Genomic DNA, 24,580 nt, shown 5'->3' with positions numbered 1-24,580 from the left:
TATGTAACACAAACCTGTGGTAGACTTTGTCAGCAGAGTCTTGTGATTTTCTTCAGCTTTGTTCAGTAGCACAACATAGGAGTGAAGGCAACAAATGATGTAAGTAATCGAAGGATGAAGCTTGGCAGGGAATAATCAGTGATAGGCTAAGGGGGAAAGAGATACGAGAGGGCAGAATAGTTGAATTGCTTCACCAAGGGGTCAAGATTGGGAAGAGAGTTGATGCAAGAATGATGGCTTGGAGAAAGCTGGGAAACAATTATTGCAGCCAGTGTTTCTGATAAAATTGATAGAGAACTGCATATAAGAATGCAAGTCATTCCACAATTGAGAAATGGTCAAAGAATATGAACAGGCAGTTTTCTGATGAAGAAATTAAAGCTATTTACAGCCATGTGGAAAAATGTTCTCAATCACTACCAATTAGAGAAATGTAAATTAAAACTACTCTGAGGTACCACCTCACACCTATCCAATTTTCTAATATGACAGAAAAGGAAAATGATAAGATGTGGAGAAGATGTGGGAAAATTGGAACACTAATGCACTGTTGGTGGGCCTGTGAACTGATCTAACCATTCTGGAAAGCAATATTGAACCATGCCTAAATAGCTATAAAACTGTGTATACCCTTGATCTAGTAATGCCACTACTAGATCTATACCCCAAAGAAATAATAAAAAAGGGAAAAGGACCCACATGGACAAAAATATTTACAGCTGCTCTTTTTGTGGTGGCAAAGAATTGGAAATTGAGGGGATGATGTTCATCAATTGGGGAATGACTAAACAAGTTGTGGTATATGAATGTCATGGAATATTACTGTTCTGTAAGAAATGATAAGAAGATGGATTTCAGAAAAACTTGGAAAGACTTCATGAAATGATGCTGACTGAAATGAGAAGAAGCAAGAGGACAGTGTACACAGTATCAACAACATTGTGTGATGATCAACTGTGATAGACAACTCTTCTCAGCAATACAATGATCTAAGACCATGCCAAAAGACTCATGATGGAAAAATGATCTCCACATTCAGAAAAAGAACTATGGAGTCTGAATGCAGATTGAAGCATACTATTTTCACTTTTATTGTTGCTTTGTTGTGGTTGTTGTTTATTCCTTCTTGTGTTTTTTCCTTTTGTTCTGATTCTTCTCTTGCAACATGACTAATGTGGAAATATGTTTAGCATGATTGTAATGTAAAACATATCATATTGCTTCCTGGCTTTGGGAGGGGGAGGTGAGGGGTTAATTATGAAATCAGGAAGATCTTCCCTGTTCATGAGAATATAGACTTGCTGGGACCCTTTTGTTTTTGGAATCAATCAGGATGATTGATAGTTTTGTTTTCTTCCTCGAAAGCTTGGCCTGTTTCCTTGGAACAAAACAGAATTTTTGCAGAAGTTCAGAAACAGATAAATATATTCCAGTCAAAGCAGGATGTTCTTCCTATCTAATGGACTTGGCCAGCCCTTGAGGAAGGAAATAAACATCGCTGCTGGTCAAGCTAGCAGTTGACTTAATGTCTTCTTTGTTTAAAACTGTATGTGGGCAGCTCGGTGGTGCAGTGGATAGAGCACCGGCCCTGGAGTCAGGAGGACCTGAGTTCAAATCCGGCCTCAGACACTTAACAGCTGTGTGACCCTGGGCAAGTCACTTAACCCCAATTGCCTCACTAAAAAAAAAACTAAAACAAACAAAACCCAAACAAAACAAAACTGTATGTAAGTCTTCACTGGGAAAGTGGTCTTTGGAATCTCACCCATGGGTGGAGAGGATGCTCTGCCTGGGACCTTTCCCAGTCAGGACTCTGGAAGCTGTGAACTGGGATTCTCCAGCAAGAAATCCAGATGTTGGTGCTTCCCTGATTTGGTGATGTGTGTCTTTTATTACTGTAGTTGTGATAGGAATTGTTATTGTGTCTTTGTTTCTCTATTTCTATGCTTCTGAAACGTATTGTCCTTATCTAACTTGCTATCCTATAATTGAGTTCTTGTAACTCTAAAAGTATGCATGTGTTTATTATCATTTGCAAATCTCAAAAACTTTATGATGCAAATTGGTGTCACAAATAGGATTTGCTTAGTATAAATGCCACTCTTTACTAAGAAAGTGCCTGCCCCCCAAGAACTGGAAGTGCCAGGCTGGGGAGATATGCCTTATTCCTCCCTAGCAACTGTGGGGGCAAAATTTAATATAGGGAGAGTTAATTGAGTGGCTCGAGGTAATGTTGGGGTCCCAGAAATAATGAGGGACCTCTAGGTCCAAAGCTCCCTCCCCTCCAAACTGCCTTTTTAGAAATTTCTCCCAGGCCAATAAGAAAGGAGCCTAACAGCCTCTTTTCCACAAAAAAATCAGGTTTTATTAATGGGAATAAAATAAACAGCAAAGGTGAAATTAATAAAATCAAAGACAAGGGAATAGGGAAAAAGAAAAATGGATAATCCCCCTAACTCTAACCTAAGTCTATACAATCCCCAAACTTGCTTCCAGTTCAGCTAATTCAAAAGAGCAAGGCTCATGTGTTAACTCACCACCTGGGGTCTGTAGCTTCAATGGGAAACAGCTTTACAGTCAGAGCCCACAGGACAAACTGCCAAGAAAGAACCTCTTTCTGCCCACTCCTGCAGCTCACACCACCGGAAAGCAAGTGCGCTCCCCTCAGTGAACGTTTACTCTCCCTCCCCCAAAAGAGGAGGTCCTTCAAACTTGATTGGAGAGTGGTTTCTCCTGCTGACATCACTCAGGACAGGACAGGTGGGGCCCATCCCAATCAGTTTGCCAAATTCCATTATTTTACCACACAATGGAATGGGCTAACCAGACAGGGCCATGTGAAAATTGGGATCCTAAATTAAAGAAAGGGAACTCCCTTGATGTCTTAAGTTGCTTGTAAAACATCCCTGTGGAAAAAGGGAAAGAAATTATAGGAATTTGAAGAAGAGGATGGGCTTTGCTCTCTGCTTATAGAATTATGTGTAAAAATAGAGAAGAATTAATAAAAGAAAAGGTAGCCATGGAAAAAGAATGAGCAGAATTACAGGGGAAATATCCATGCTACAATGTCAAAACTTTATTTTGGGAAAACAAGTTAGGAATTATCAAAGTGTGGCTGAAAAAGCTGCCACACAGGTGGCTCAGTTTAAGTATAGAAAGAGAAAAGGGAAAGTGAACAAAAAGAAGGCGCATGCTGTTATGGCTAATGCCACAGCAGAGTGGGAGCCAGACAGACGGGACCGAGATATCTGAGATGATACTGATGAGGATGTCATTCCAGATGAGGAGGCAGGGAAGGAACATGAAGGGAAGTATCCTAATGATGGTTTTGATGCCCACCCTATAACTAGAAGGAAGAAAGTCAGAATGGGAACAAGATATTTAAGGAGGTAACTGAGAACTTCACTCAACAGGAGGTGACTGATATACTATCTAGGTAAACACAGAAGTCTGGAGAACCTTTGATTTCATGGATGGTCAGAATTAGTGATAGTGGAGGAGGAGGAATGGCTTGATAGGATGGATTGACTGAAATTATGTGTAAAAATAGGGATGAATTAATAGAAGAAAAGGTAGCCATGGAAAAAGAATGAGCAGAATTATGGGAAGAAATTTGGGAAATGTCACAAAACACTAGCCTTTCAGTTTTTCATGTGGATACTCATTCTTCACTGAATTCAACGGAATGTGAGTATAATGCCCATGTGGACCAACTTGCTAAGATTGCCATGGCACAAGGGGACGTGCAAGCAACAGAAGAGAAAAACTATGCTCTAGCCAAGTGGGTGCACAACAATGCAGGACATTTAGGAATACAAGCCACCTACAGGTGGGCACAAGATGGAAGAATTCCCTTGCCTCTATCAGTAATTAAGAGAGATAGAGGAGAGCTTAATATATGCCAATTAGATCAGGAAAGAGTGGTGCCTACGACAGTTACTGAATTAGGACAGGGATCAATAGCTGCCCAAATTTGGCAGATTGACTCTATAGGTCCTCTATCCATGGACAGAGGATACAAATATCTTTGTACTTGTGTAGATATATATTCTAGAGTCTTAGTAGCTTGTTCTTACAAGAATGCCACTTAAAAGAATACTTGTAGGACTCAGGATATTATTACTTTATATTATGGGCCTCCTATGCAGATTCAAAGTGATAATGGGTCACATTTCAAAGGGAAGGAAATTAAAAGATATTGCATATTAAAAAACATAGAATGAATATATCACATACCTGACTATCCTCAGGCAGCAGGACTTATAGAAAGAATGGATGGCTTTACTTAAGGAACATTTGAGAAAATTAGGAGGAAATTCTTATGTACATTGGAAAGACAATTTGTTTAATGCCTTAGAACAATTAAATTGGCCATTGGGAGGCAGTACACCTTTAACCTGTATGATGACTCCTAACATCCAAATAAGAGCCCAGGTTCAAACTCAGAAAACTTTGAAATGGTGGATTATTAATCCTAAGGCAAAAGGCCTGTATCATGGTACTTTAGGGTCAGCTGGATATGACATATTATATAGAAGAATTTTGGATTGACCCTGGAAAAATTAAGTGTCTATACTGGAACTGAGATACAGATACCAAAGAATCATTTTGGACATATATTACCATGCTACAGTCTAGCTCTAAGGGGATTGCATGTATTGGGAGGAGTAATTGATTCGGATTATATAGGAGAAGTTATAGTAGGACTACAAAATTTGGGATCAGAGCCAATGCAATTCTCTGAACACACTCCAATTGCACGGATAGTTATTGCACCTTGTCAGACTGGAATCTGGGAGGAAATGGAAAAACCTGTAGAACCTGCCTCTAGTTTGGAAGGATTTGGCTCCACAAACATGAAAGTGGGATCTAAGGTTTGGGTGAAGATTAATGCTACTGACAGGCCTAAGGCATCAGAGATTATTGCAGAAGGGGATAATAATACTGTAGCTGTAGCTTTTAGTGGACAAGATGAAGTAAAAATTTTACCATTAACCCAATTGTTTGCTTGTGAATAGTATATTATAAGAATCTTCCCACTGACAATAAGTGACACATCCTCTTGGACTCCTGGAATTCAACTACTCCATGTTGGGACTACTATCATGTTGGGACAAAACAATAGAACAAGTTGGGAAGATGATCGTTGTACAAGTGAACATTTTTGTTTTAACATCAATGTGACCATCGTGGGATGGGAGGTCACACTGGACAGGAAAATCTAAGATTTATTACAGACACTTTATTAAAGGCACCAACCTGTCTCTATTCTATCTGAGATAAATATAACATGTTGTTTATGTGAAGACTCTATTCCAACCTATGATTAATGTAAAATCACGAGTACATGAAATTAAAAATAATTGTAGTAATACTTTAAACCCTGAGGGTAAAGGGTTCAGCTTTACCATATTGATAAATAATACTTCAGCATATATACTATTTTGTATAAATTCTACTGAAATTAACTGTACAAGATGGTGGGTGGATTATATTAGAATAATGGCAGTAACTCCTAAGGAGATAGAAAAACCTAGTGTAGTCAGAGTACAAAAATCACGTGTTAATATTACTCAGAACTTTCGGTAACATTTGTTACATTATAATATCTCTTTCCCAAAGATGCAAGAATGTAATTGAAGAAAAAGAGCATGGTATGATACTTTACTTGTTGGAGCAGGAACAGGTTTGGATATAGTCAACTCAGTAGATCTTAAAGACTTGGCCCACAGACTGCGCAGGCAAGATGTATCTCAAGTCTTGACAATAAATGCTCAGTGGTTACCCATGATGGTTCTGCCTCACTAAAACACTGAATTATGAAAAAGACTTTCTGAGTTTGTTTAATTCTTCATTATTAGGTAGTCTACATATGGACAGTAACATTTCTGCATTCTTTAAATGGACTAAATGTTCTTTACAAAATATTTATAGTTTGATACAGAAGGAAAATGCACAAAGACTTTTATCAACGAGAGATGACCAAACATGGAGGAAATTGTTTTCTTCATACAGACCAAAAGAACGTTGGGTCTCCTTGGAAACTACCTTCTCTACTTGTACTAAAAATACTGTGTGGGAACAACTGTTCATTATAAGGTACATTCTCCTTCCATAATGTGCAATTTTCATGTGATACCCTTTATATTATATTCTTACTTTACCAATGTAGATGATGTAGATACTTATAACAATACACATTTGTTGTCTGACTATACTCAATGTGATAAAGGTAGAGTATGTGGAATGATGACACAACATATGGAGCCCTGTTTGCTAAATCATTCCTCTAATCTTTGTGACTTAACTTTGTACCCTGTCTCTAATTTTACTATACTATATGAAACAGAACCATGACACATATGTGTCATTACCAATAATCAAACTGACTTAAATCCAATCAATCAAACTGTGCCATGTTCTGGGTGTCTAAATGGAATTAATTTTCTCCAATGGCGGGGTGATGCTTTTTACTTTTCCCCTGAGCAAGTGGATGATGTATCCTTGCAATGAATACCTAAACCTTTGCCTCTCCCTTCTGTATATTTGTCTTTGCAACCCTTAGTGGATATTCTAATTCAATCTACAAAAACTCAAAGAGTTATTAGGTCAGAATCAAAGTTTTAAATCAATATAAAATCAGAACTCATAGTAAATAAACTGATATATCTCATATGGTAACATCTGATACTAATCATCATTGCTATTTCTTGTTCAAATCTGTAACCACACAAAAATATTTCTCTGTATTAGCTAACCCTATGTTAATTTTTGCTGCAGTTTTCATATTACTGTGTTTCTGTAATTGTTATATGTATATCGAAATGAAAGTTATATAATGGATTTACCCCATATGTTTTGATAGCCTATTCTATGAACATGTCAGATCTTAAGGTCAAATGAGGGGCTAATTGTGAAATTAGGAAAATCTTCCCTGTTCATGATATAATGGATTTACACTTAAAGTTTTGGTGGCCTATTCTATGAACAAGTCAGGTCTTAAGGCTGAAGGAAGGGTTAATTATGAAATCAGGAATATCTTCCCTGTTCATGACTTTCTGTGACCCTTTTGTTTTTGGAATCAATCAGGATGACTGATAGGTTTGTTTTCTTCCTTGAAAGCCCGCCCTGCTTCCTTGGAACAAAACAGAACTTTTGCAGATCAGAAACAGATAAATGCATCCCAGTCAACGCAGGATGTTCTTCCTATCTAACAGACTTGGCCAGCCCTTGAGGAAGGAAGTAAACATCTCTGCTGGTCAAGCTAGCAGTTAACTTAATGTCTTCTTTGTTTAAAAGGTGTAAGGGCCAAATTTTTAATTGGGGAATGTTAGTTAAGCAGCTTGCCCTAATATTGGGGTAAGGAAGGGGATTAACAGCCTCTTTCAAAAAAAAAAACAAAACAGGGTTTATTAATAAGAACACATTTAAAACACAAGTAAGATTAGTAGACCTAAGGACAATGGGAAAAAGGAATAGGGGAAGGAAAATAATACAACCTGGAATCACACCAATTGGACTCAGCTGTTCCCAAAGAGCAAAACGGCTGTGCCCCGTCTCTCCCTCTCACACGCCAGAATGGGGAATCTCCTCCCTTCTCTTTCCCAGAAAACCCCAGGCCGTCTGCACATAGCCCCAAGCTAATTGGCTGGCAGCCCTGATTTACAGTCACATAACTGCCCTCATTGGGCTGCCAGTCATTATAATTTGGCCAGGCCCATGCAGGCCTTGGTGCGTGATGATGATGTGAGCTGCTGTACCATGGTGACAGCTACAGCCATGGAGCACCATGCCTGCACAGAGGAGGCTATGCTGGCCAGGGCATGCTGCAAGGTTTCTAATTTTTGCCAAAGATGGGGTCATAGAAACCTCAAATCACAATTAATTCTTTACATTGCCCCCTTTGTTTCATCAAAAAACACAGGGTGTTTCCTTGATGAAACATTAGATATTAAACAAAAAATAAAAAATAACAGAATATCATAACCTATACTAACAAACAATATACTAATAACAATATAGGAAAGGGAGAAAGGGAAAATTTTGTCCAGAGGGGGAGTCCCTCATGGGCTCACGCTTTGACAATGTCTACAGAGGGAAAGCTTCTGCAGAAAATACACTTTACAAATGATGTATATAGTAACAGAAGGAAAAAAAAGTTTTTCATTTGAAGTCCTTGAAATCTTGTCTTCGTTGAGCGTTAAGATGCCATCAAGGGACTGGATTCTGGTCTGGATTCTGGATTCTGGTTATCTCTGAATACTTTTACTTCTTTAGCTGTTGAACTGCTGGATTTCCACTAATCTTTAGTATAGCATTGTCAATGATCAAATTAAACAGTGCGAGTTCTTCAAAATATAACTCATATAGAACAAATTTAAACTTGATACATACAGCATATTACATTCCCCCCTCTGGAGGATACTTATATCCATATGCAATACAGAGTTGAGGCAGTTATGACATTAATAACACTTTTTACCACCATATGTCTGGATCAGGGCCAAATTTGGTAATGTGTCTGTGATGACACCTAAAAATGTTATGGGAAGGTTACCATACCACAAATTGTGATTCCATAGACATCCAGTAATTGTGCTAGGCCTCAGGTTGATGGAGTCTGACCATGCTACCAGACTGAGTGAAAAAGCCAACTTAAGTTAAACCAGGTGCATGTGTTAGGGCTAACATGTAATTGGGAAAATGTTTTAAAATAAAATTAAAAAATACATTAAAAAAAGAATGATGGCTTGGGAAAAAACTAAAGGGTAGAGGAATTGGATGTCACAGTGAAAACAAAGGGCTTAGGGGTCACAAAGCAGAGGAAGAGGTGGAATGACAACAGATTATAATTAAGGAAATTTCAGAATGAGCAAAATCCTTATATGACTCTATGTAGCTGAGGTGGGGTGTAGGAATAGGTCATGGGAAATGAGTAAATTGAGGAACCAGGAGATTAGAGTGTTTGAGGGACTATCAATATGTATATTGAAGTCTTTTGGTATTGAGGCAGGAGCTGGGGAAAGACTATGCCCTCTGCACTGAACTCACTGAGGAGAGGAATGTCCTGGAGCTCAGTAGATAATGACTACCAAAATCTTACTTGGGTGATATAGACTTGAGTAAACATCAAAGCAAGAGAGGTTACTGAGTGATGGTGGGAGAGGGAGAGAGCCTGGGAGTAGCAGTGGAGAGCATGGAGTACAACTCTCCCACTGGAGCAGTGGGTTTGGGTTTGAAGAAAATAAAACCAGGGAAAAGGTAGCCAGGAAATTGGTATCATTAGTAGGGAGCCAGGTTTCAGGGAGTTCAAGATCAAAGAAGTGAGAAAGAAAAAAGATTTAAAAAGAAAGACAGCTTGTTAGCTATGCAAAAACCATTACAGAGAATATAGTGGGAGGGGTGGGTTGCTTTAGAGTAGGATGTTGAAGGGGTTGGGTTGAGGAAGATGGGTACAGTCAGCACTCATGGGTGATGGAGAACAGGGTTTGAACATGACAAGAGAGAATCACTGTGGTGAGAAAGTGTGAGAGGGTACAAGTATGTTCATAATTGAAGAATGAAAGCAAGTAGGCCACTACCCTCAGGGTGACGGTTTCCTCCAGAGTTGGACAGCAGTAAGGTGTAGCTGGAAACTTGGAAGTGGGGGTTGATGGGAGGGAGGCACAGGGGAGGCAAGAGGGTTGGTGGCACTGTAGGAGGCAGGAGATGGTGCTACTTTAGGTATCCTATCATTACATTTTCCTTCCTCAGTTTCTCAGAATGCACAATACTTATCATGTTGGAACTTTTCCTTTGCTTATTCATTCCTTTAAACAACAATTTTTTAGGCTTCCTGGTAGCACTATTACTTTTTTGGTTTCTGTTGATGTTTTTAGGTAAATACTGAGACTGACTCTCTTCCAACCTATTATTCTTCTATTGGTAGAAGAAGTTTCTTACCAGGAGCTCTGCTCACCAGTGAAGTCACAGGTCCAATAATATAAAACAAAACCCATTTTAGTATGTGTATCTTATAGATTAGGCCTTCACAAGGACATCAGCTGTCCAGATTTTGGGGGGAGTGGGAACTTAAAGCCATATTTCTATCTGGAGTGTCTGAAGCCAGATTCATAATAATGTATAAACCACCTACCCAATGAATTTGCCAGTAAAAAACAAAGTAATTTAAAAATAGAGGCAGCTAGGTGGCACAGTGAATAGAGCACTAGACCTGGAATGAAGAAGACCTGAGTTAAAATTCAATCTTAGGGGCAGCTAGGTGGCACAGTGGATAGAGCACCGGCCCTGGAGTCAGGAGTACCTGAGTTCAAATCCAGCCTCAGACACTTGACACTTACTAGCTGTGTGACCCTGGGCAAGTCACTTAACCCCAACTGCCTCACTTAAAAAAAAAAAATTCAATCTTAACTAGCTGTGTAATTCTGGGCAAGTCACGTAATCTCTATAAACCTCAGTTCCTCATCTATAAAGTGGGGATAATAATAAAATCTATGTTCCAAAGTTGCTGTGAGCATAAAATGAGATGGTTGTAAAGTGTTTTGTAAACCTTAAAGTGTTACAAAATGCTAGCCATTATTATTAACAATAGTAAAAATAACCTAAAGGAGAAACATTTGTAAAAACATTTAAGCTAAGAACAATTTTAAAACATTATTTCTTTTTCCACCTTGATTTTTTTTTTTGCAGGGCAATAAGGGTTAAGTGACTTGCCTAGGGTCACACAGCTAGTAAGTGTCAAGTATCTGAGGCCAGATTTGAACTCAGGTCCTCCTAAAGCCAGGGCTGGTGCTTTATATCCCCACCTTAATTATTAGGTATTAACAAAATGAGAAATGTCAACGAAGTATTCTCTGAACTTATTATATTACCCAGGTTAATATTTGAGAGAACGTCGTTGATGTTGAATGAGAGATGACTTACTACTGTAATCTTTCCCACATGAAGTGCAAATGAAAGGTTTCTCTTCAGCATGAATTAACAGATGTCTAGTAAGATTACGTTTCAGAGTGAAGGCTTTTCCACATTCATCACATTCATAGGGTTTCTCTCCAGTATGAGTTCTTTCATGTTCAATAAGGGATGATTGTTTAGACAACGCTTTTCCACATTCACTACATTTATAACGTTTCTCTCTATGAATTCTTTGATGTTGAGTAAGGGCTGATCTGTCAAAGAAGGCTTTCCCACATTCATTACATTCATAAGCCTTCTCTCCAGTATGTATTAGCTGGTGTCGAGTAAGATTGCATTTCCACCTAAAGACTTTCCCACATTCATAACATTCATAGGGAGCTTCCCCATTATGAATTGTCTGATGTACTGTAGCAGAAGAACAATCAGAGACTTTTTGACAATTATAGGACTTTTCTGCAGTGTGAATTATCTGATGTTGAATAAGAGATGAGTCATCAATGAAGGTTTTTCCACATTCATTACATTCACAGCCTCTTTCCTGAGTAGGATTTTGTTGGGAGATAATTGACACTTGTTTGAAATCTTTCTCAGGGGAAAGAGATTTCTCCCATGTCTCTTCTTCAGAGTTCTCCCTCTTCTCCAACTGATTATGAAGTACATGGACTACTCCAAATGTTGGAATTGATTCCTGAATTTCAAGCCTACTCTCCCAATCTGAAACAAAGAAAAAACACAAATGTAATCTATTCTACTGGATGGATGAAAATAACATACTATAGTGGAAAGAGGATAATGCAATAGAAAATAAAGATGACTAGGCATTCATGGTACTGTCACTTCTCAAAAAGTCCCCTTGTGATCTGGGGAGAGTTTAGGAAATAGGGGAAGAGAAGTGATCAGCACACAGAAACAGAAGGAGGGAGGCTAGGTAACTAAACAAGGTGAACAGAGGATATGCCATCCAGAAGTGTAGTAACCAGAACAACAGATTAAGTGAAGAGATGGTGATGAGCAAGAATATTAAGAAATGATTAAGAAAAAGGCAATGGAATTTGATGAAGAACTGTGAACGACTTAACTATTCTCAGTAATACAATAATCCAAGACAATCCCAAAGGACTAATGGTGAAGCATACTATCCACCTCCAAAGAAAGAACTGATATTGATTGAACATAGACTGAAGCATGCTATTTTAAATTTTATTTCATTTTTTCCTTTTATTCAATTTTTCTTATACAAAATGACTAATGTGGTAATGTTTTACATACTTGAACATGTATAACCCATATCTGATTGCTTACCACCTCAGGGAGTGGGGAGGAGAAGAAGGAAAGGAAGGATAAAATCTGGAACTCAAAACTTTAAATAAAGGAATATTTACTGGAAAAAATTTTAATTTGGAACTCAAAAATATTAAAAAGAATATTAAAATTGTTTTTACATGTAATTGGGGGAAAAAAAATACCAAATTAAAAAAAAAAAAGAAAAAGGCTAGGGCTTAGGAAAATTAACTTTCAGTGAAAAAGGAAGGGTGGTCCCTAGAAGGAGAGAAGAAGAGCTGGCAGTTGGTAAAAAAAAAAATATTCAATCAAGAAAAGGTAAGAAAAGGAATCACAGTTAAGGAAAAGGTGATGCTCCAACCAAGGAAACAGCAAAGATAGCTTTTCTCCATGAGTCCATGCCAATAACAATCTCAGTAGGTCATTGGGTCCACGGGGCTTTCTCACTAAACTGATAGGCTGTAACTTCCAACAGATTCCATATTTCCAGTTATCTCTCTCTTACCTGGAGAAATAATTTTTGGCACACATCTCTCTCCAGTTCTCTGTAGCTTATGTATCCATGGCTCTTTCCCTTGCTCCAACAGGAAGATCACATGAGGTTTGGAAATGGAAAGACCTGTTTATGAAGAAGGAAATAACAGCTGAGCCTTATATAGTCTTTAAAGGTTTGCCAAGTGCTTTACATCCATGGTGCTATCTAATGCCCACAATCTATGAAGTAAGCATTATAACTATCATAATCCCCATTTTATAGATGACAGAATTAGTAAAGTTAAGTGATTTTCTTATGGTCACAGAGCTAAAGGGACACAGAAATGATATGGATCAATTCATACCCACTCATTTGCTCTTGATCACCTGCCAGGCTTCCACATCACACCCAAAGTCCTACACACCATTGTTACAGCCCAATCAGACTGGTGGGAGCATTGTTCATACCAGGGAGAAAAATTCCCCAGACCATTATATTGAAAATATGGGCAAGGGGGCAGCTAGGTGGCACAGTGGATAAAGCACTGGCCCTGGATTCAGGAGGACCTGAGTTCAAATTCGACCTCAGACACTTGACACTTACTAGCTGAGTGACTCTGGGCAAGTCACTTAACCCTCAATGCCCCACCCAAAACAAAAAAAGAAAGAAAGAAAGAATGAAACTGTGGGCAGTGAGTACACATTAGCTCATATCTAATCCCTCCTGGGATGATTTCCCTAGCCTTCCATCTCTGATGGCAAGGCAATTCCGCCATACCACCAAAACCACACTGAATTCCAACATGACTCTCCCTCCCTATGCCCATTAAGCTGAGAACCTTGTCTTGTATTTTACAGAAGAAATTGAGACCATTCACCATGAGGTCTCTCTTTTCCTTTTGTCCTCATCTCCTATGCCTCAGGTGCCTTCTGTCAGTATCTGATTCACACTCGTCCTATATGATAAGGTGGCCTTACTTCTTTCCAAGGCTATCCCCTCTACCTGTTCAAATGGTCTTATTCCATCCAATCTCCTCTAACACCTTCTCTGCCATCCTCACTCTGTCACTTATTTTCAATCTCTCCCTGTTTACTGGCTCCTTCCTTACTAGCTTACAAACATACCCATGTCTCCTCCATCCTGAAAAAGTCCTCACTTGATCCTTCTATCCCCACCATCATCCTACATCTCTTCTGCCCTTTGTAGCTAAACTCATCCCAAAGGCCTTCTATAATAAGGCCTCCACTTTCTCTCCTAAACCTCTTATAATCTGACTTCTTACCTTATCATCCAACCAAAAGTGCCCTTTCCAAAGTTACCAATAATCCCTTAATAGTCAAATCCAAAAGCTTCTTTTTAAATTCTCCTCACTACAAGCAGGATATAAAATAAATCCACATAAATCATCAGGATTTCTATACATGACCAACAAAGTCCAGCAGCAAGAGATAGAAAGAGAAATTCCATTTAAAGTAACGGTAGATAATATAAAATACTTGGGAGTATACTTGCCAAGACAAACCCAGGAACTCTATGAACACAACTACCAAACACTCTTCACACAAATCAAATCAGATCTAAATAATTGGAAAGATATCAATTGCTCATGGATAGGCAGAGCTAATGTAGTAAAAATGACAATACTGTCTAAATTAATTTACTTATTCAGTGCCATACCAATCAGACTACCTAAAAATTATTTTATACAGCTAGAAAAAATAATAACAAAATTCATCTGGAAAAACAAAAAATCAAGAATATCCAGGGAAATAATGAAAAAAAATTCACAGGAAGGTGGGTTAGCAGTACCAAACTTGGAGCTTTACTATAAAGCGGCAGTCATCAAAACTATCTGGTACTGGCTAAAAAATAGAGTGGTAGATCAATGGAATAGGCTAGGCTCAGGAAATGCAGTAGTAAATGACACTAGTAATGTAGTGTTTGATAAACCCAAAGACTCCAGATTCTGGGATAGGAACTCAGTATTTGACAAAAACTGCTGGGAAAACTGGAAGATAGTATGGCAGAAATTAGGCATAGACCAACATCTTACACCTTATACTAAAATAAGGTCAAAATGGATACATGATTTAGACATAAGAGGTGATACCATAGGTAAATTAGGAGAGAAAGGAATAGTGTACGTATCAGATCTTTGGAAAGGAAAACAGTTTTTGACCTAACAAGAGATAGAGTATATTATAAAATGCAAAATGGATGATTTTGATTATATTAAATTAAAAAATTTTTGTACAAATAGAAGCAATGCATCCAAAATTAGAAGGGAGGCAGAAAGCTGGGAAACAATTTTTGAGGCCAGTACTTCTGATAAAGGCCTCATCTCTAAAATATATAGGGAACTAAATCAAATTTATAAGAATACAAGTCATTCCCCAATTGAGAAATGGTCAAAGGATATGAACAGGCAGTTTTCTGATGAAGAAACCAAAGCTATCTATTCCCATATGAAAAAATGCTCTAAATCTCTAATGATTAGAGAGATGCAAATTAAGACAACTCTGAGGTACCACCTGACACCTATCAGATTGGCTAAAATGACAAAAAAGGAAGATAATAAATGTTGGAGAAGCTGTGGGAAAATTGGAACACTAATGCATTGTTGGTGGAGCTGTGAACTGATCCAACCATTCTGGAGAGCAATTTGGAATTATGCCCAAAGGGCAATAAAGCTGTGCATACTCTTTGACCCAGCAATTCCACTTTTAGGTCTTTTTCCCAAAGAAATCATGGAAGGGGGAAAGGGACCCACATGTACAAAAATATTTATAGCTGCTCTTTACATGGTAGCAAGGAATTGGAAGTTGAGGGGATGCCCATCAATTGGGGAATGGCTGGACAAGTTGTGGTATATGAATACAATGGAATACTATTGTGCTGTAAGAAATGATGAGCAGGAGGAGTTCAGAGAAACCTGGAGGGTCTTACATGAGCTGATGATGAGTGAGATGAGCAGAACCAGAAGAACATTGTACACAGTATCATCAACATTGAGTGTTGACCTACTGTAATGCACTATATTCTTCTCACCAATGCAATGGTACAGAAGAGTTCCAGGGAACTCATGATAGAAGAGGATCTCCAAATCCAAGAAAAAAAAAAAAGAACTGTGGACTATAGATGCTGATTGAACCATACTATTTCTTTTGTTTTGGGTGCTGTTGTTTTTTTTTTCTCTATTTTGAGGTTTTGCATCACTGCTCTGATTTTTTCTCTTGTAACAGGATTAATGCAGAAATAGGATTAATGTTATTATGTGTATATATATATATATGTGTGTTTATATATATATATGTATATGTATATAGATATATAGATATAACCTATATCAGATTACCTGCTGTCTAGGGGAGGGGGGAGGGAGGGGAGGGAGGGAGAAAAATCTGAAATTGTAAAGCTTGTATAAACAAAAGTTGAGAACTATCTTTACATGTAACAGAAAAAATAAAATACCTTATATGTAAAAAATAAAATGAATAAATTCTCACTACAGCATTTGACTTTGTTGATCACCCTCTCCTCCTCTCTTCTCTCCAGGTTTTTAGGACACCTCTTTCTCCTGGTTCTCCTCCTACCTGTCTGGTCATTCCTTCTCCATCCTTTGCTGGATTTTTATGCAGATCATGCATTTTAATGACAGCTGTCCCTCAGAGTTCTATCCTGGGTCCTCTTTGCTTCTCTCTCTATTTTTACTTGATGATCTCACCAGCTCCCATGGAATTAATTATAATCTCTATCTCAAATCTACTTATATGGCCCCAACCTCTCTGCTGATCTCTAATCTCCATCTGCCTTTCAGACATCTCAAACAATCTCAAACAAAAATGTTCAGTAAACATCTTCAACTCAATATGCCCCAAACTGAACTCGTTTTCTTTCTCTCTAAATGTCTGCCCCTCCCCCCATTACTGTAGGGGGCAAGACCATCCTTCCAGGCCCTTAGGCTCACAACCTAAGAGTCATCCTGGACTTCACACTCTCTCTCACTCTCCACTTCCAATCTGTTGCTAAGTCCTATATATTTCACCTTTGCAATGTCCCTTGAATATATCCCTTTCTCCCCACTAACATTGCCACCACTCTAGCACAGGCCCTCTCTGTGAGAAAAAATTCATTTGGACCCCTACCCTCTTCCAATCAGTATCATTCAGTTTGATATTTTACATAAAGGATAGAGGGATAATTAGATAAGATAGTTTCTTATAGAATGCCCTTATAATAGTGCTCAAATTTTAATGTAACGTTCACTACTTGTTAACTAGTTATGAAGTTCACTTGCACAACCACAAGGATGCTGACAATGATATCTCCCTCCTGTTTTGCTCAAATTCCCTGTCTAAACCTAGCATGGATGGATAGGATGCAGTGATGCTTTACAAAGTCCAGCAATTTATTTTGGTACCTCCAAACCATTCTCTCTCATCCAATATGAGCAGGTGACCATCTTCTGACCACTTAGTCAGAAGAGATGCCCCATGCTTCACCCAACCCTAAACTCCCCTACTAATGTGTCGTTTTGGGTCCCTAAGAGCAAGGTCTATCAACCAATGAGATTCTGCATTTTACCATGCCTCTTCTGCAAATTTGGGTATGAAACCTTATAAAAAACAAGGACCTGGAAGAAGGGGCCATCTCAGATTGGGAGGAAGATCTGAGGTCCACTTCATTAGAGGGGACTGTGGACCCCTTAATAAAGTGCTATTGGCTCAGTGGTTTTTCTTGCAGACTGGGCAATTATAATCCCCACATCACGCCTGGATTACTGCAGTAATCTGGTGGTCAGCCTGCCTGCTTCAAGTCACTCCCCACTCCAATCCAATCTCAATTGAGTTGTCAAAGCGCTTTTCCCTAAAGTGTAGGTCAATTATGTCACCCTCCTACTTAATGAACTCAAGTGGCCTCCTATCATCTCCAGGGTCACATACAAAATTCTGTCATTCAAAGCCCTTCATGACCTACTCCTGCCTTTGTCCTCCACCTTTCCAACCTTCTTACACATTACTCCCTGATGTGACACATACTCTTGGATCCCGTGACATTGGCCTCCTGGCATTTTCTCTGGCTCTCCCCCATGCTTAGAATGCTTTCCTTCCTCATCTCTGCCTACTGCCTTCCATGACTCCCTTTAAGTCTTAATTAAATCAGACAAAGCAAAAGCAAAAATAGAACTAATTAAAAGAGAAAATCAGGAAAACTCCATCTTGCTAAAAGTTATCATAGACAAAGAGTAATATCAACATTCAAGAAATATGCAACAAATAATACAGCATCCAAATCCTTAAAGGAAAAGTTAAATGAGTTACAGGAGGAAAAAGACAGTAAAATTATACTACCAGTGGGGGACATCAGTTTGCCCCTCTCAGAATTATATAATCTAACTATAAAATAAATCAGAAAGAAGTTAAGGAGAAGAATAGAATTTTAGAGAAATTGGATATCACATACTTAAGAGAAGTGAATGAAAATAAAAAGGCGTAAACCTTTTGCTCAGCTATACATGGTACCTTCACAAAAAATGGCTATGTATTAAAGCATAAAAAACTCACAAACAAATACAGAAAAACAGAAATATTAAATGTAACATTTTCTGACCATAGTGAAATAAATATTACATTAAATAAAGGGCCCTGGAAGCATAGATTAAAGATTAATTGGAAACTAAATCTAATCCTAAAGAATGAATGGGAGAAAGAACAAATCATAGAAACAATAATTTCATTAAAGATAATAACAACAATAAGACAACCTATCAAAATTTTCCAGATTCAGACATAGCATAGACTTAGGGGAAAATGTATATTTCTTTTTTTCTTTTTTTTTTTAGTGAGGCAATTGGGATTAAGTTACTTGCCCAGGGTCACACAGCTAGTAAGTGTTAAGTGTCTGAGGCCAGATTTGAACTCAGGTCCTCCTGACTCCAGGGCCGGTGCTCTATCCACTGTGCCACCTAGCTGCCCCAAATGTATATTTCTAAATACATACATCAATAAAAGAGACAAAGAACAGATTAATTGGGCATTCAGAAACAAAAACCTAGAAAAAGATTAATTTTTTTTTTGGTGAGGCAATTGGGGTTAAGTAACTTGCCCAGGGTCACACAGCTAGTAAGTGTTAAGTATCTGAGGCCAAATTTGAACTCAGGTCCTCCTGAATCCAGGGCTGGTGCTTTATCCACTGTGACACTTAGCTGCCCAAGATTAATTTTTAAATTCCCAAATAAATACCAAAATGGAAATCCTAAAAATCAAGGGAGAGATTAATAAAATTCAAAGTAAAGAAAACTCATTCAACTAATCAATAAAACTAGGAGGTAGATTTTGAAAACAAAAACAATAAAATAGACATACCATTGGTTGATTTGATTTAAAAAATAAATAAGAAAATCAAATTTCCAATATAAAAAATGAACCCCCAATTAATGATGAAATTGAAACAATTATTAGGAACTATTTTGCACAATTATATGCCAACATAACTGGCAATCTAAGTGAAATAAATGAATATTTACCGAAGTATAAACTGCCTAGATTAATAGGACAGGAAATAAAACACTTAAATACCTCTATCATAAAAAAAGAAATTGAACAAGTCATAAATGAACTCCCTAAGAAAAAAATCCCCAGGACCAGATGAATTCACAAGTGAATTCTACCAAGTACTTAAGGAACCATTAATTCAATACTATATAAACTATTTGGAAAAAAAAATGGGTTAAAGAAGGGGTCCTACCAAATTTCTTTTATGACACAAATACAGTGAAGATACCTAAACCAGGAAGACCAAAAATAGCAATAAAAAACCATGGACCAATTTCCCTAATGAATATTGTTGCAAAATATTCTAAATAAAAGTATTAAAAAGTTTTAAATAAAATACTAACAAGGATATTACAGCAATATATCACAAAGATAATACACTATGACCAGGTGGCATTTATACCAGGAATGCAGAGCTGGTTCAATATTGGGAAAAATATAAGCATAATTAACAAAACCAAAAGAAATCATATGATTATCTCAATACATGTAGAAAAAGTGTTTGACAAAATACAAAACCCACTCCTATTGAAAACACTAGAAAACACAGGCATAAAATGGAGCCTTTCTTAAAATGAAAAGTAGTATCATTTTAAAACCAAGAGCAAGTATTATCTGTAGTGGGTATAAACTAGACACCTTCTCAATAATCTGAAGAGTGAAGCAAGGATGTACATTATCATTGCTACTATTGACTATTGTACTATAAGTGCTGGTTATAGCAATGAGGTGAGAGAAAGAAATTGAAGGAATAAGAATAGGCAACGAGGAAACAAAACTATCACTTATCAGATATATCTTATTAACAAATTATCATCTTTTGTTATACCTAGAGAATCAATTAAAAAACTAGTTGAAACCATAAACAACTTTAGCAAAGTTACAGGTTTATAAAATAATACCATATAAATCATCAGCATTTCTATATCTTATCAACAAAGTCCAACAGGAAGAGACAGGGAGAGAAATGTTACTTTTTTCATAAAAGTATTTTATTATTTTCCAGTTACATGTAGAGATAGTTTTCAACATTTGTTTTTGTTTTAGTGAGGCAATTGGGGTTAAGTGACTTGCCCAGGGTCACACAGCTAGTAAGTGTTAAGTGTCTGAGGCCGGATTTGAACTCACAAGTACTCCTGACTCCAGGGCCGGTGCTCTATCCACTGCGCCACCTAGCTGCCCCTTCAACTTTTGTTTTTATAAGATTTCTAGTTTCAAATTTTTCTCCCTCTTCCCCAAGAAAGCAAGCAATCTGATATAGGTTATATGTGTACAATCACATTACACATTTTTCTGCATTAGTCATGCTGTTGAAAGAAGAATCAGAGCAAAAAGGAAAACCTCTAAAGAAAAACAAACAAAAAAATAGACATAGTATGGTTCAATGTGCATCTAGATGCCACAGTTCTTTTTTTCTGGATTTGGAGAGCATTTTCTATCATGAGTACTTTGGAACTATCTTGGACTGTTGTATTGCTGAGAAGAGTCAAGTCTGTCACAGCTGATCAACACGCAATGTTGTTGATACTGTGTACACTGTTCTTCTGGTTCTGTTCCTCTCAGTCAGCATCAGTTCATGTAAGTCCTTCCAGGTTTCTCTGAAATCTGCCTGCTAATCGTTTCTTACAGCACAATAGTATTCCATTACATTCATATACCACAACTTGTTCAGCCTTTTCCCCAATTGATGGGCATCCCTTCTATTTCCAATTCCTTGTCACCACAAAAAGAGCAGCTATAAATATTTTTGTACATGGGGGTACTTTTCCCTTTTTTATGATCTCTTTGGGAAAAACACCTAATAGTGGTATTGCTGGGTCAAAGGGTAATGCACAGCTTTATAGACCCTTGGGCATAGTTCCACATTGCTCTCCAGAATGGTTGGATCAGTTCACAACTCCACCAACAATGCATTAGTGTTCTAATTTTTCCACAGCTCCAACATTTATTATTTTCCCTTTTTCTCATATTAGCCAATCTGATAGGTGTCAGGTGGTACCTCAGAGTTGTTTTAATTTGCATCCCTCTAATCAATAGTGATTTAGAGCATTTTTTCATATGGCAATAGATAGCTTTGACTTCTTCATCAGAAAACTGCCTGTTCATATCCTTTGACCATTTTTCAATTGGGGAATGACTTGGATTCTTATAAATTTTATTTAGTTCCCAATATATTTTAGAAATGAGGCCTTAATCAGAAATACTGGCTATAAAAATTGCTTCCCAGCTTTCTGCCTGCCTTCTAATTTTGGATGCATTGCTTCTGTTTGTACAAAGACTTCTTAATTTAATGTAATCAAAACCATCCATTTTGTATTTCATAATATTCTCTATTTCTTGTTTGGTCATAAATTGTTCTCCTTTCCATAAGAGGTAAACTATTACTTCCTCTCCTAATTTACCTATGGCATCACCCTTTATGTCTAAATTATGTACCCATTTTGACTTTATTTTAGTACAAGGCATAAGATGTTGTTCTATGCCTAGTTTCTGCCATACCATCTTCCAGTTTTCCCAGGAGTTTTTGTCAAATACTGAGTTCCTAACCCAGAATCGGGAATCTTTGGGTTTATCAAACAGTACATTACTAAAGTAATTTACTACTGTGTCTCCTGTGCCTAACCTATTCTAATGATCCACCACTCTATTTCTTAGCCAGTACTGAATAGTTTTGATGACTGCCACTTTATAGTAAAGCTTCAGTTTTGGTACAGCTAGCCCATCTTCCTGTGTATTTTTCTTCATTAGTTCCCTTGATATTCTTGACCTTTTGCTTTTCCAGATGAATTTTAGGTCCATAAAATAATTTTTAGGTAGTCTGATTGGTATGGCACAAAAAAGTAAATTAATTTAGGTAGAATTGTCATTTTTATTATATTAGCTCAGCCTATTCATGAGCAATTGATATTTTCTAATTATTTAGAATCTGATTTGATTTGTGTGAAGTGTTTTGTAATTGTGTTCATAGAGTTCCTGGGTTTGTCTTGGCAAATAGACTCCCAAGTATTTTATATTGTCTACCATTACTTTAAATGGAATTTCGCTTTCTATCTCTTGCTATTGCACTTTGTTGGTCAGGTATAGAAATGCTGATGATTTATATGGATTTATTTTATATCCTGCAACTTTGCTAAAGTTGTTAATTGTTTCAAGTAATTTTTTAGTTGATTCTCTAAGTAGCATCTTCAAGAGTGATAGTTTTGTTTCCTCCTTGCATATTCTAATTCCTTTAATTCCTTTTCTTTTCTTATTGCTAAAGCTAACCTTTCTAGTACAATATTAAATAATAGAGGTGATAATGGATATCCTTGTTTCACCCCAGATCTTACTGGGAATGTCTCTAACTTATCCCCATAACATATAATGTATGCTGATGGTTTTAGGTAGATACTGCTTATTATTTCAAGGAAAACTCCACCTATTCCTATGCTCTCCAGTGTTTTTATTAGGAATGAGTGCTGCTTTTTGTCAAAAACTTTCTTTGCATCTATTAAGATAATCATATGATTTTGGTTAGTTTTCTTATTGATGTGGTTGATTGTGTTGATAGTTTTCCTAATGTTGAACCAGCCCTGCATTCCTGGTATAAATTCCACCTGGTCATAGTGTATTATCCTGGTGATCACTTGTAATCTCCTTGCTAATATCTTATTTAAGATTTTTGCATCAATATTCATTAGAGAAATTGGTCTATAATTTTCTTTCTCTGTTTTGGCACTGCCTGGTTTTGGTATCAATACCATATTTGTGTCATAAAAGGAATTTGGTAGAACCTCTTCACCTATTTTTCCAGATAATTTGTATAGTATTGGAATTAATTGTTCTTTAAATGTTTGGTAGAATTCACTTGTAAACCCATCCGGCCCTGGAGATTTTTTCTTAGGGAGTTCATTAATGGCTTGTTCAATTTCTTATTCTAATATGGGCTTATTTAAGGATTTTATTTCCTCTTCAGTTAACCTGGGCAATTTGTATTTTTGTAAATACTTATCCATTTCATTTAGATTGTCAAATTTACTGGAATACAGTTGGGAAAAAATAGTTCCTAATTATTGCTTTAATTTCCACTTCATTGGTGGTGAAATCACCACTTTCATTTTTGATACTGGTAATTTGGTTTTCTTTTTCTTTTAATCAAATCAACCAAAAGTTTATCTATTTTATTGGTGTTTTTTTTTCATAAAACCAACTCTTACTTTTATTGATTAATTCTATAGTTTTCTTGCTTTCAATTTTGTTAATTTCTCCTTTGATTTTCAGGATTTCTAATTTAGTATTTAATTGGGGATTTTTAATTTATTCTTTTTCTAGCTTTTTTAGTTGCATGCCCAATTCACTGTTCTCCTCTTTCTCTTTTTTATTCATATAAGCAATTAGAGATATAAAATTTCCCCTAAGCACTGCTTTGGCTGCATCCCATAGGTTTTGGTATGTTGTCTCACTATTGCTATTCTCTTGGATGAAGTTATTCATTGTTTCTATGATTTGTTTGACCCACTCATTCTTTAGAATGAGATTATTTAGTTTCCAATTAATTTTCAGTCTACCTATTACATGTAATTTTTATTGCATCATGATCTGAGAAGGATGCATTTACTAGTTCTGCCTTTCTACATTTGACTATGAAGATTTTGTGCCCTAATACATGGGCAATTTTTTAATATGTGCCATGTACTGCTGAGGAAAAAAGGTATATTCCTTTCTATGCCCATTCAATTTTCTCCAAACATCCATCATATCTAACTTTTCTCACATTCTACTCACCTCTTTAACTTCTTTCTTATTTATTTTGTGGCCCAGATTTATCTAATTCTGAGAGGGGAAGATTCAGATCCCTCACTAATATAGTTTTGCTGTCTACTTCCTCCTGTAACTCATTTAACTTCTCCTCTAAGAATCTGGAAGCTATACCACTTGGCACATACATTTTTAGTATTGGTATTACTTCATTATCTAGTGTACCTTTTAGCAAGATGTAGTTTCCTTCTTTTACCTCTTTTAATTAGATCTACTTTTGCTTTTGCTTTGTCTGAGATAAGGATTGCTACCCCTCCTTTTTTTACTTCAGCTGAAGCATAATATATTCTATTCCAACCTTTTACTTTTACTCTGTGTGTATCTCTCTGCTTCAAATGTGTTTCTTGTAAACAGCATATTGTAGGATTCTGGTTTTTAATCCACTCTGCTATTCACTTCCATTTTATGGCAGAGTTCATCTCATTCACATTCACAGTTGTTATTATTACTGTCTATTTCCCTCCATTCTATTTACCTGCTTTGTACTTTCCCCCCCTTCTTTCACCCTATTCCTCCTCACCAACGTTTTGCTTCTTACCCCTGCCTTCCCCAATCT

General features: G+C 37.0%; 1 protein-coding gene across 2 annotated transcripts in view; it reads right to left on the bottom strand.

The window, feature by feature from the left end:
• Positions 1-10,507: 10,507 nt before the first annotated feature.
• Positions 10,508-24,580, bottom strand: part of LOC122742902 (zinc finger protein 2-like) — a 32,998-nt gene continuing 18,925 nt past the window's right edge. For both annotated transcript variants that reach the window (XM_043987486.1, XM_043987487.1), the window contains 2 exons: positions 12,704-12,817; positions 10,508-11,631 (listed from right to left, as the gene is read on the bottom strand). In XM_043987486.1, the coding sequence (XP_043843421.1) occupies positions 10,877-11,631; positions 12,704-12,817 (869 nt within the window). In that variant the 3' untranslated portion in view covers positions 10,508-10,876. The remainder of the gene's footprint in view (positions 11,632-12,703; positions 12,818-24,580) is intronic.

This window comes from Dromiciops gliroides, chromosome 2 (genome assembly GCF_019393635.1).
Source record: "Dromiciops gliroides isolate mDroGli1 chromosome 2, mDroGli1.pri, whole genome shotgun sequence".
NCBI classification, from domain to species: Eukaryota; Metazoa; Chordata; class Mammalia; order Microbiotheria; family Microbiotheriidae; genus Dromiciops; species Dromiciops gliroides.
The sequence above is the reverse complement of the archived record's forward strand: the minus strand, read 5'-3'. Positions and strand labels throughout refer to the sequence as shown.